Source organism: Hylobates moloch, unplaced genomic scaffold (genome assembly GCF_009828535.3).
Source record: "Hylobates moloch isolate HMO894 unplaced genomic scaffold, HMol_V3 SCAFFOLD_14, whole genome shotgun sequence".
Classification (NCBI taxonomy): Eukaryota; Metazoa; Chordata; class Mammalia; order Primates; family Hylobatidae; genus Hylobates; species Hylobates moloch.
Window position 1 is genome coordinate 56,704,366 of NW_026652289.1, and position 14,246 is coordinate 56,718,611.

The 14,246-nt window shown below is 37.6% G+C and overlaps 1 protein-coding gene across 5 annotated transcripts in view; it reads left to right on the forward strand.

Annotated features, from left to right (window-relative positions):
• Window positions 1-14,246, forward strand: part of MYO9A (myosin IXA) — a 300,242-nt gene that overhangs the window by 201,251 nt on the left and 84,745 nt on the right. For all 5 annotated transcript variants that reach the window (XM_058427939.1, XM_032174780.2, XM_032174781.2 and 2 more), the window contains one exon: window positions 11,022-11,144. In XM_058427939.1, the coding sequence (XP_058283922.1) occupies window positions 11,022-11,144 (123 nt within the window). The remainder of the gene's footprint in view (window positions 1-11,021; window positions 11,145-14,246) is intronic.

Genomic DNA, 14,246 nt, shown 5'->3' on the forward strand with positions numbered 1-14,246 from the left:
GGCGGATCACGAGGTCAGGAGATCGAGACCACGGTGAAACCCCGTCTCTACTAAAAATACAAAAAATTAGCCAGGCGTGGTGGTGGGCACCTGTAGTCCCAGCTACTCGGAGAGGCTGAGGCAGGAGAATGGCGTGAACCCGGGAGGTGGAGCTTGCAATGAGCCGAGATTGTGCCACTGCACTCCAGCCTGGGCGACAGAGCGAGACTCTGTCTCAAAAAAAAAAAAAAAAAAAGCCGAAAGACTTAAATAGACATTTTGCCAAAGAAATGTCTTAGGGCCTGAGGATCAGCCTGCCCGGCAGCCCCACCCCTGACAATGCAGCTCCTGTGATCATTGGATTTGTGCCCTCCCCGAGGGCCTGAGGATGGGCCCACTTGGTGGCCCCACTCTTGCCAACGCCAGCCCCATGACTAGTGGATTTGTACTCTTACCCCACGTCCTGAGGACCAGCCCACCCAGCATCCCCACCCCTGATGACGCTGTCCCTACAACCGGCCGAACTGGTGCATTTTGTGTGTGCCTTCCAGAGCCAATGGACTGGTGTGTATCCAATGATGCCACCTCTGAAACCTACAGAACCACTATGCTTTGCATGTGTACCCTGCAGGGTCTGAGGGCCAGGCTGTCTGGTAGCTCTGCTCCTGGTGACACTGCCTTTTCATTTGCTTGAACAACCATGCTTTGGACATACATCCTTGGCATCAATATAGCTTGCGTGGCAGCTTTACCCACAGCCACATTGTCACCCAGGCTGGAGTACAGTAGTACGATCGTGGCTCACTGCAGCCTCTACCTCCTAAGCTCCATCAGTTCTTCTGTCTTAGCCTCCCAATAGCTGGAAATGCAGGCATGCACCACCATGCCCGGCTAATTTTTCTATTTTTGGTAGACAGGATCTCACTGTATTGCCTAAGCTTGTCTTGAACTTCTGACCTCAAGCAGTCTTTCTGCCTCGGCCTCCCAAAGTGGGGGTTTACAGGCGTGAACCACTGTGTCTGGCCCACTGCACTTTAAAACAAACAAACAAAAACATGCAGGGTCTCATTATGTTGCCCTGGCTGGACTTGAACTCCTCAGTTCAAGTGATCCTCCAGCCTCCGCCTCCCAAGTTGCTGGGATTATAGGCATATACCACTGTGCATGGCTTGGAACTGTCACTCATGCCTTGCGCATGTGCCCCAGGACCAGAGGACTGGCTTGCTTGGTGGCACCAACATAGTACTGGAAAAGCACACCAACTTTGTAAACACCCATAGCCTAAGTCACTGAGGCAGTAACATCAGATGTTGACTACAGGTAAAGAAATTACACAGAGACTACACTGCTACACCTACCTAGAACCAAAGCTAAAGCACCCTACCCATTTACCACCTTAGGATCCATCTACAGAAAATGTCTTCTTATGAGTTACCCCATAAAATTGGAAGAGGCAGCTGTTTCACCAAATGGCACAGGTCAATACAGGGACACAAGAAATATGATAAGATAACTACCATGATAAAAATATGCAAAAGAATAAAACTCACTGGTAGAAGTAAATTCGGAATCCAATTTAGAACTGTTAGAGGTAATTTCACTTTCAAACTCAGAATATATTATTAATGTAATGGTGGCATATAGTCTTTTAAATCTCTAGTATGATGGTTATAACTCATAATGGGAAGTAATGTCTGTAGCTACAATTAAACGTTAAGTAACACGTGATTTTAAAAAGATGTAAATTAAGGCAGCAAGTTGTAAATTGTGGGGGGATGGGGATAAAAGTCTAGAATATTTGTATGCAAAGTTGTTATCTGTTTAAAATAGTCCATTATAAATACAAAATTTTAAAATGTAAGCCCCATAGTAACCTGAAAGAACAAAACGACAGCAGATATGTAAATAAGAAAGAGAAAAGAATTAAAGCTTAGCTCTTCAGAAAACCACCAAAACAGACAGATAAATAGTAAGAGAAGAAAGGAGATATATATATATATATATATATATATATCAACTAGAATACAATTAACAAAATGGCAGGAGTAACTCCTCACCTATCAATAATGACCTTGAATGTAAATGCATTAAATTCTCCAGTTGAAAGATACAGACTAGTGGAATGAATAAGTAAACAAGACCCAACATATGATGCATTCAAGGAAATCACTTTACCTGTAAAGACTCATAGAATGAAAAGTGAAGGAATGGGAAATGATATTATACACAAAAGAAACCAAAAGAGGGCTCAAGTAGCTATAGTTATTGTCAGATAAAATAGACTTCAAGTCAAATACTGTAAAATGAGACAAGCAGGCCATTATATAATGATAAAGGGGTCAATTCAGCAAGAGGATATAACAATTGTAAATATATATGCAACCAACACCCAAGCACCCACAAATATGTGAAGGAAATAATTATTAGCCCTAAAGGGAGAGAGAGATAGCAATACTGTAATTCCAGGGGACATCAACACTCCACTTTCAGCAATGGATAGAACAACCAGACAGAAAATCAGTGAAGAACGATAGAGTTAAACTGTACTCTAGATAAACCTAACAGACATTTACAAAACATTCTGCCCAGCAGTTGTAGAATACACATTTTTTTCTTTTTCTTTTTTTTTTTTGAGACTGAGTTTCACTCTTGTCACCCAGACTGGAGTGCAATGACATGATCTCGGCTCGCTGCAATCTCCACCTCCCGAGTTCAAGCGATTCTCCTGCCTCAGCCTCCCAAATAGCTGGGATTACAGGTATGTGTCACCACACCTGGCTACTTTTTTGTATTTAGTAGAGACAGGATTTCACCATGTTAGTCAGGCTGGTCACGAATTCCTGACCTCAGGTGATCCACCCACCTTGGCCTCCCAAAGTGCTGGGATTACAGGCGTGAGCCACCACACCTGGCCCACATTTTTTTCATTAGCACATGGAACTTTCTTCAAGATATATCATGTGTTGGGCCACAAAACAAGTCTCAATAAGTTAAAAAATTTAAAATTGGGGGCCGGGGGCGGTGGCTCACACCTGTAATCCCAGCACTTTGGGAGGCCGAGGTGGGTGGATCACGAGATCAGGAGATCGAGACCCTCCTGGCTAACACGGTGAAACCCCGTCTCTACTAAAAATACAAAAAAATTAGCCGGGTGTGGTGGGAGGCGCCTGTATTCCCAGCTACTCAGGAGGCTGAGGCAGGAGAATGGCATGAACCTGGGAGGCAGAGCTTGCAGTGAGCCAAGATCATGCCACTGGGCTCCCGCCTGGGTGACACAGCGAGACTCCATCTCAAAAATAATAATAATAAAAAACAAAATTTCAAGTTGGGGAGTATCTTTTGTGACAAGGGATTAAACTAGAAATCAATAATAGGTTCTTTAGAAACTATATGGAAATAGTTTTTAAACAACATGCTTCTGAACTACAAATGAGTCAAAGGAGATACTAAAAAGGAAATTTTAAAAAATTTAAAGAAATGAGAATGCAAATGCAATGTACTAAAACCTATGGTCTACAACAAAAGCAGTTCTAATGGGGAAGTTTATAGCAATAATTGTCTATGTCAGTAAGTGAGAAAGATCTCCAGTAAACCACCAGTAACATTATTCCTCAAGGAACTAGGAAAAATGAGAACAAAATAAACCTTAAGTTAATAGAAGAAGAGAAATGATAAAGATCATAGCAGAAATAAGTGAAATAGAGGCTTAAAAAATCCACAACGTTAATGAAATTAAGAGTTAGTGTTTTGAAAAGATAAAAATCGACAAATTTCTAGCTAGACAAAATTTTAAAAGGAAGATTCAAGTAAATTCAGAGATGTGAGAAGGTGACATTATGACTGATACTACAGAAATATAAGGGATCATAAGAGCCTATTACTGACAACTATAAGCCAACTATTTGGAAAACCTAGAAGAAATGGGTAAATTCTTAGTCACATACAACCTACCAAAATTGAATCATGAAGAAATAGAAAATCTGAAGAAACCAGTAACAACTATGAGTTCAAATCAGTAATAAAAAGTCTCCCATCGAAGAAAAGTCCAGTACCTGACAGCTTCACTGCTCAGTTCTACCAAACATTTGAAGAAGAATGAGTCTCAGTCGTTTTAAAACTATTTCAGAAAAATGGAGAAGAGAGAATTCGTCCAAACTTATTTTCAAGGCCTTGATAAGAAAACCAGACAAGAACACAACAAAAAAGAAAATTATAGGACAGTGTCTCTGATTGAACATGGATGCATAAATCCTCAACAAACTACTAGGAAACCAAATTGAGTAGCACATTAAAAAGATAACTTATCATGACTAAGTGGGATTCATCCCAGCGATGCAAGAATGGTTTAACAGATGCAAATCGGTAAATGTGATACATTATATTAACAAAATTAAGGGAAAAAAATTATACAGTTATTTCAATAGACACCGATAAAGCATCTGACAAAATTCAACACTCATTCATGATAAAAACTCTCATGATATAGACAGAACGAATGTACCTTAACATAATAAAGACCACACGACAGACTCACAGACAGCATACTAAACAAGGAAAAATGGAAAGCTTTTCTTCTGTGATCTGGAATAAGACAAGGATGCCTGCTTTCACCACTTTCTCTATTCAACATAGTACTGGAAGTCCTAGCCAGAGCAAGTAAGCAAGAGAAAGAAATAAAAGGCATACAAATCGGAAAGGAGGAAGACACTAAATTATCTAATGTTAAGTACATTAGTAATTATCAATTATATAGTGCTTGATATTTATACATATTTGCTCCCCAGGAATTAAAAACTGGCTACTTAATGAATGCTAATTAAAATTAAAATGTCATATTGTTTTTAAATAAAAGGTTTCTTTTAACCATAACAACAACAAAAAGCCAAACTCATAGCAGTATATAATAGAGTTATGATTCCCAGAGGCTTGGGGTGTAAGGGTGGGATGGGAAAGGGACAACACTGGTCAAAGGATAATGTTTCAGTTAGACAGGTTCTAGTGATCTTTCACGTAGCAAGTTGAGTATGGTTCATAATAATGTATTATATATTTCAAAGTTGCGTACAAGTAAATTTCAAGTGATCTCACCACAAAGAAATAAGTATGTGAGGTATTTTATTTAGCCTGATTTAATCACTACTCAATGTATACATGTGTCATAATATCACATTGTGCCCCATAAATTATACAATTATTTGTCATTTTAAAAAAGATGAAAAACCAAAAATATACAGTGACCTAAAGTAGATTAAAGATTGCCAGAGGCCGGGTGCGGTGGCTCATGCCTGTAATCCCAGCACTTTGGGAGGCCAAGGTGGGCAGATTGCCTGAGCTCAGGAGTTCGAGACAAGCCTGGGCAACATGGTGAAACCCTGTCTCTACTAAAAATACAAAAAATTAGCTGGGCGTGGTGGCATGCGCCTGTAGTCCCAACTACTCAGGAGGCTGAGGCAGGAGAATTGCTTGAACCCGGGAGGCGGAGGTTGCAGTGAGCCAAGATCACGTCACTGCACTCCAGCTTGGACGACAGAGTAAGACTCCACTCTCAAAAAATAAAAAGAATAATAAAAGATTGCCAGGAAGCAGCATGCAGTCTTTAGGGAAAAGAGAGGAGTTGCAAAGTGAGAGAAGGAACAAAGAAAGCATTAGGGGCTATGGATATGTTCATTATCTTGATTGTGGTGATGGCTTCATAGCTATATAAATATGTCATAACTTATAGTGTATGCATTAAATACATGCAGCTTATTTTGTTTCAGTAAAGCTATTGGAAAAAAGATCATTGAGGGAAAGGAATTTAGACTCATACTAACTTTTTGACCTTTTTACTTATTGAATATATATCTTTTAAACTTCTTACTACTTTTAATTCATTTTAACTTTTTATTAAAAGTATCTTCTGTTTGCACAGTCTATGCTAGATAAGATGTATCCCTATCCTGAGGAATTTTTTGAGTATATAGTAGGAGACCAAATATCCTCAACTCCCTAATTTGGTCCCAGACTAAGTTCTCTATTTAAGGAGTAGGGATGAGTTAGGTAGGGAATGTAGTGTGGGGGAAGGAGTGGGTGGAAGGGATGACATCTAGGTTGGGTTTTGCAGGATAAGTCAAAATGATCTGAGATCCTTGTTATTACAGGGAGCCTTTCCATCAAACCTCTTGACAGGAGCCACAGTCAGCACTTAGTTTGTACAACTTTGAGATGACACACAGCTGTTCCCTTTTGGATAACAAGTTAGCCTAGTTTGCTTCAGACAAGCATCCACTTGAAATGCAGAGGCAGCTTTCATGAGCTCAATCAAGTTCATCCTTCCACAAGATGGTAGCTCTGTTTTGGTAGTACTTTTCTTGTTAGAATTTATTCCCTCATAACTTGAAACTGTCACCTGTATTAGATCTACTTTTCTAACATGACCTATTTTTTTTAGTTACATTCTTTTAGTGACAGCTGCATTGTCCAGTTATACATTTGTACTTTGATATCTTCCTTGTCTCAAAATTCATGCTCAAAGTAATTTTACTGTATTGCTCCCCTAGTACATTTTTATAGTCACTTAGGCTCAAATCTTGAAGTTATTTTTTTAAGACAAAGTCTCACTCTGTCACCTAGGCTGGAGTGCAGTGGCACGATCTTGGCTGACTACAACCTCCGCCTCTTGGGTTCAAGCAGTTCTTGTGCCCCAGCCACCCAAGTAGCTGGGATTATGGGCATGCGCCACCATGCCCAGCTATTTTTTTTTTTTTCCACTAGTGACAGGATTTTGCCATATTGACCTCGCTGGTCTCCAACTCCTGTCCTCAAGTGATCTGCTCACCTTGGCCTTCCAAAGTGCTGGGATTACAGGTGTGAGCCACTGTGCCCAGCCTTGAAGTTAATTTTATTACCCATTTTAGTCCTTTTTAATAACATGAGAAATGCCTTAGTTTGTTTGGGCTGCTATGATAAAATGTTTTAGATTGGGTAATTTATAAACAAAATAAATATATTACAGTGCAAGAGGCAGGGAATTTCAAAATCAAGTTTTCAGAGTTGATGTCTAGTGATGGTCCACTTCTCATGGAATGATACCTTCTATGTGTTTTAACATGGCAGCTCTTTTGCGCCTCTTTTATCAAGGTACTAATACCATTACCCAGCTACTTCCCAAGGGCCCATCCCCTTCACCTCTTAATGCTATTACACCAGTATTAGGTTTCAATATATGAATTTTGGGAGACTCAAACATTTAGACTATATTCAAGCAGTATCTTATTAATCTTTTTGCCTACAGCACCTTGCACAGCAAGTGGTAGATAATTGTTGCAAAAAATAATAAACTGGTTAACTAAGCTTAATAAACTCAACCATAATGATGGAATTAAGAAAAGAATGAAGTAGACAAGGAACTGAAGCCCTAAGAAAGGAAATAACTCTGTATCCCTTTACCTGTAGATTTATGGTCCTATTTTGTCTTTTTTTCGTAAACCTTATGCGCGATTGAATTATTTTTAAATGTCCTAATAGCCTGGACTTGAATGCAGTGTATCCCTAGCACTTACAGCAGAGCCTGACCTTTAGTAATAACCCTGAACATTTGTTGATTGACCAGGTTATTGTTAGGTATATGGGAAGAAGTCTGGTCTCCACTTGTTAGGGAAAGCGTTGCTCAAAGTTCATTATTTGCTAGCTTTTTTGTTTGTTTGTTTGAGATGGAGTCTTATTCTGTCGCCCTGGCTGGAGTGCAGTGGTGCGATCTCAGCTCCCTTCAACCTCTGCCTCCCGGGTTCAAGTGATTCTCCTGCCTCAGCCTCCTGAGTAGCTGGGATTATAGGCGCCTGTCACCATACCTGGCTAATTTTTGTATTTTTAGTAGAGATGGGGTTTCGCCATGTTGGCCAGGCTGGTCTCGAACTCCTGACCTCAGGTGATCCAGTCTTCTCGGCCTCCTCACACCTGGCCAGTTGCTAGGTATTTAATTCATTCAAACTAATATTTATTGAATCCTGCTCTAAACCAGACACTATTTTAGAAATTGAGCGTACAGGGATGAACAGTACAGTCAGAATCCTCTGGGAGGTTATCTCTTATTTATTTTTTGTTTTTTGAGTCAGTATCTCGCTCTGTCACCCAGGCTGGAGTGCAGTGGCGCGATCCCGGTTCACTGTAGCCTCTGCCCCCTGAGCTCAAGCAATCCTCCCTTATCTCCACCTCCCGAATAGCTAGGACCGCAGGCACTCGCCACCACGCCTGGCTAATTTTGTACTTTTAGTAGGGATGAAGCCTTGCCATGTTGCCCAGGCTGGTCTCCAACTCCTGAGCTCAGGTGATCTGCCTGCCTCGGCCGTTCTGGGATTATAGCCCTGAGTCACAGTGCGTGGCACTCCAGAAGGTTATTTTTTAGAGAAAAAGAAGACAATACACAAATTAACAAATAAACGAAAAAATAATTTAGATGATATTATATGCAGTGTTGAAAATTAAGTGACATGTAATTGACATAGAAGTGGGCTATTTTTTCAGTGTTTAAGCAAGAGCTTTCTAAGAACGTTCCATTTAAACTACAAATTCAGTGCCAAGTAAAACCAAGTCTTGTGAGGGCCTGGCTATAAAGTATTCCAAGCAAATGAAAAAAATTGGAATGACTCTGAGGCAGAAATGAATGTCATGTTTGGTTTTTCAAACTTTTGCAATATACATGACAGCAAAGATTTTTTAATAGTTATTCTATTTTACGTAGTCCCTCTGGTGTTTTTTTCATAGTGAAAAACAATTTAAACTCAAACTTTATTTCCAAGGTCTTTTTCTCAATAGTGTCTTAAAAGTGGAATTGGGGGAGTTATTTTAGGCTTCAATGCTAATTTGTTTTTACGTAAGGGTAACCTATAAATTATTCTAATTGATTCTTGACCAGTATGAAAAATTACTTTTCATGAATATACATACCATGAAGCTGTGATAATTCGAAAGTGCTAATAAAAATAAAACAAAAACTGTCTAATATTTAGCACAAATGCCCTTTTTACATGTATGTTGTTTTACATGGCTATTTTTTTTGATCAGTAGTGTTTGCAAATATTTTCCCATGTCAGGAAATATAGATTTATAGTAACTTTATGAGCTGTGGAGTATTCAGTTGTGTAAATGAAGCATACTTCATATAAATAATTCTATATAATCGCATAGCTATAATTTTTCACTATTTTTTGAAGTATATTGTTATAAACAGCATAGATCTTGTTTGATAACTCCTTAGAATAAATATCTAGATGTGAAATTTCTTGTCAGGAAAGTTATAATAATTAGGAATGTTCCTAAGAACAGTGAGTATATAGTATATGTCTATTTCCCCACCACCTCATGAATACTGGCTCTTGTCAGTCTTAATTGTATTGGCCAATCTGATGCAGAAAACCTCTTTTAAAAGAAATGGCATTTTCCTTCAATACAAGTGAGATTGAATGGATTGTGGTTTTGTTACTTGCCATTTTTACTTTGAGAATTGCCTCGTCAGATAATCTTTGCCCTTTCTTTTATTGTGGTATCTGTCTTTTTAAGAATTTTTAAAAGTTTTTTTTTTTTTACATACAGATAATAAGCCTTTTCATTTGTAGGAAATAACATTTCCTTAATTCAGGTTGTTTACGTGTGTGTTGTACTTCTTTCAATTTGCATGGTTTTATTAATGTTTATATTGTCAAAATAAATACCTTTAGGCTTGAAAATTTGTCTTGTTTTTAACACAATCTTTTGTTTCTTATACATTGACTTTTTATTTTTAAATAACATATAGTTTACGTCTGTATAGATATATTCTTTTCATTTACAAACTCACTACCATAAATATTGTGTGGTTTAAAAAATTATGATTGGCTCAAAAAGCTCCCAAATACTTTTGTATTGTCTTTACTTTGTATACTTTAGTTGCTTCAGGTCTAACTCCTATTTTCCTAATTTATAGTGTAGTACATCATGATGAGGGTTAATGGGGACTATGCTTTGGTTTTTTTGTTTTTTGTTTTTGACAGAGTCTCTCACTGTTGCCCGGGCTGGTGTGCAGTGGCTCGATCTCGGCTCGCTGCAGCCTCTGCCTTCCGGGTTCAAGCAGTTCTCCTGCCTCAGCCTCCCGAGTAGCTGGGACTACAGGCACGCGCCACCATGCCCGCCTAATTTTTGTATTTTTAGTAGAGACGGGGTTTCACTATGTTAGTCAGGCTGGTGTCGAACTCCTGACCTTGTGATCTGCCCACCTAGGTCTCCCAAAGTGCTAGGATTACAGGCGTGTGCCACCATGCCCAGCCTACTTTGTTTTTGTGTATGTCCCTGGCACACCAACTGTCGCCCTGGTATTTAATTGTTGTCTCTGTGAGTCAGGATTGAGATAACAGTAATTACAGTAGATATTTTTAAGGAGAAAGGGAATTAAGTAGGCACTTACAAAATCATTAGAAGTCACATGTTAAAATAACATTTGCAGAAATGTCCCTAGATGTAATTAGAAAGCTAGGAAATCAGGAAGCTGTCAGTGCAGCTGCTGCTTGCGGTATATACTGCCTGTGGTGTAATTTAGCCATCTGGAAGAAACTGCTACAACTATTTGCTCCAGGGCTAAGTTGCATTTAGTATAGTTGTGATGACAACACAAATGTTCTGCACTCTGCCTCTGAGCATTCACAAAACTAGTGCCTGGATGCTGGAACCACAGAAAAAAAGTACATAAAGTATGTGCATTTTTGCTAGCAGAAGCAGAACTAGTAGTCAGAGCCTCTGCCTCAGTTATACGTTCCCAGTTTCACATGTGGGCCTTTTATTGGTAAACTTAAACCATATCCAGAACTCCAGATGCAAGAGAGTTTGTGAAGTGTACTTTTCTTTTTAGCTTTCTAGCTTCTAGAGGAAGACAGGAGAATAGAATGAATGTTGGATATCAGTCTTTCATATTCATTACAGTCATTTAAGATGGGAAATGATCATATAGATAGGAAATGATGAAAACTGGCTGAGAATTTTGGCTTATTGTTAGATTAATTTATGTGAGCAATTTATTTTTTCTCTTCTTTCAGCACTTGCTAGAAGTAAATTCTTTAAAGCACCTGACAAGACTGACACTACAAGATCGCATTACCAAGTCTCTTCTTCATTTACACAAGAAGAAAAAACCTCCCAGCATCAGTGCCCAGTTTCAGGTTGTTTCTTGTTTTGCTTAAAACAAATAAGAATTTGTATTTTTCAGATTGTCGTTGAAAGGTTAAAGTGATCTGCAGGATACCCGAATGGGATTTTAATTTATGTGACTAAAAAGCCATATATTACTGATCATTTTGGAAAGAAGAACCAAAGATGAAAAAAAAAAGTCAGATGCCTTTGTTTTTCATCCACATATGTCTGGATAATGGATATCTCAATATTTGTTATTTTCAGTGTGAGCAGAAAACAGAAAATTGATGTTATAAACAAATCTGCCTTTAAACCCTGTTGCTTAGATAATGTCACTGTTAGCATAATGATGTATGTTTTTTTTCCGTGCTTAAACCTCATGCTGCTACCGTCGATAGTTAACTAAATGAGGCTGAAGGTTTTTTTTTCTGTGTATTTATTTTACCTTTGTATAAATAGAAATCCAGTTCTTTTTTGGGGCTTTTAGGAATAAATATGATAATAGTTAACCAAATTTCTTCCAGAATAATTTTTTCAAATTCCTTTTTAAATTGCCTCTTCCATTCTTCTCAAATCATCTATCTCCTAAGGTCTTTTCATTTGGTAGATATTTATGAAAGTAAGCAAAATATCTGGTAGGTAACAATGCTTTGCATAATTTTACTCTATTTCATGTTTATATCACAGAAGCAATGTTCACTGTTGAATAAAAATTTCCTTATTCATGATAGGTGTATCTGTATATGTTAACACTTTTTAAAATGCTTCTTTTACAGCTAGGATGTTTGAACATAAAGTATCTACTAATGTATCATTGTATATGATCTTGTTTGATTTATAAGCACAGTTCTTCAAATTGTGGGCTAGAAATGTCATTTTATTTTAGATAATTCTCACCATAGGCCTAAAGAAAAATTTGAATCTGTGAAGGCTATTTGGTCACATGCTTTCTCTTTTAAAAAAAAAAAAAAAAAAAAAAGAAATGAAAAAGCAAGACCAAGGAGCCAAATAACTCATTATGTACAAATAAGCTTAAAGGAAAGGGAATTGAGTATAATGAAATCACTGCCATGAATTTTAAAAATCCTTCTTAATAATCATATGGGTTAATGGCATTTGGTTGGGAAGAATGAGAAGATAGTGCTTGGGGAAGTCTGTCTTTACCTTGCTGCTGTCCTCACAATCCAGAGTCTGGATGTTCACTTTGTAGATTAGAAATGCAAAGATTAATGGGTTATAGAAAAAAAGTCATGTTGTGATATAAGTTTATTAATATACAACATAAATGTAAGTCATAAGCAGACTTAATACAATTTTTGAGTTTATTAGCATATTTCTTCCTGATTAGCAAACCCACGTGGAAAGCCAAATTCTGGTCAAAAGGTAATTTGGTGAGCTCAGTGTCTGAAAAGGGAACATTAATCTCGTGATTATGAAAGGTAGAATTATTAAGCTGTTAAGTGTCCTTTGTTTTGTAACCTTGGATCTTTTACAGATGCCATGTATACCGAAATCATTCTTTAATCTGAAGAATACCATATAGCTAGTACAATAAAAACTTAGTTATAATCACAATCCTATTGTGTCTTTTAAAATCCTTCCAAATTTACATATTCTCAATTTATATTCATGAATTATATTTAATTTTTAGAAAAAGAGTCCTCTTTAATATTTCTAATCGGCCGTTTTTACAAAAGCAATGAGTTAATTTTTGATTATTTAGAAAATATAGATGAGCAAAAACAAGTGAAAGTCATCTACCATCCGTAGATAATGACCAATGTACGGTATGTTTTCCAGGCCCTTTGCCAAAAATTTACACATACGCATTTTCTAATAGGTGCTATCTAAGTTTTTCTCCAATTATTCTAGGATAATTACTATTATATTTGTTATAAAGGTGAGGAAACCAAGTAACATATGACTACATTGCAAGTGGTCAAAATGGATGGCACCCAGCTGTCTTTGTGCCCTTCCTTGAATGCTTATTTTCATGAAAATGGTATCATAGAACTCATAAAGGATTAATTGATATAAGAATTGCCCTTCTGCTATAAACAACCAGAAACTGGACAAAAGATATGAGTCAAATATTTTCAGATATAGACAGTAAGCATTACGGGACTCCAATCTCTGAGAATAGGGGAAATAAATGAGGAAAGCCCCAGATGAACTCCTAAAGATAATTTGCTACGGCTCAGGAAGAGGAAACCCAAATAACTGACAGTGGTCTTGCTAATTGAAGAGATGGAGATAGAAAGGTAGAGGCAACTAGAATTTGTGAGGCAGAGTAAAGAGGAGAAGGAAATTGTATAAAGAGAAAGAGCTAGAGATCTGCTGAGGGGTCTCCTTGAGTCTCTGTGGCTGACTACTAATCTGTGCATATGTGGGTTAAAATTCCATGAGATTGGGGAAAGAATGATTATTCTAATCACCTAAATCCTGTAGACCTAACAATTTCTGGTACTTATACAGGATTAGAGGAGTAGTTCTATTCTCATCAGCCAGAGTGAAACGACCTTTTACTACATGAGGCATTAGGTAGAATCCTCAGAAAGACATTGTTTTTGCAATGGGACCAAAATAGTCCTAATGTAAAGGCTGCTCTGGCCCTGCTCTCACAAAACTAAAAATTAAGTCTTAAAAGAATCAGACTGATCCTAAGTAACTTAACTGCATGTTAAGAAAAATGTTTGTCACTCTTTAGAAGGAATACAACAAAATCCAACAATGTAAAACACAGTGTCTGACATCCAAAGAGAAATTACAAGGCAGACAAAGAGTCAGGAAAAAAATAACCCATAACAAGGGGGAAAAAAATCAATAATCAGAGACAGACTTTAAAATGATGGAGATGATGTAAATAGTAGGTAAGAATGTCAAATTAGCTATAATGTGTCTTTTAAATATGCCCAAAGATATAACAAAAAACATGAATACATGATGAGAACAAAATAGATTTTTTATTTTGGAAGGTGATGACAGAGTCTCTGGACACTTCCTCAGGAGTTGGAGTTGTTCTGTCCTCTCTTTCTTTCACTGCCTGTTGCAACCAATAAGGGCCATTTGTATTATGAAAATGAAAAAAATGAACATACGAAAAAGACTCAAATGGAACTTTTAGAGATTAA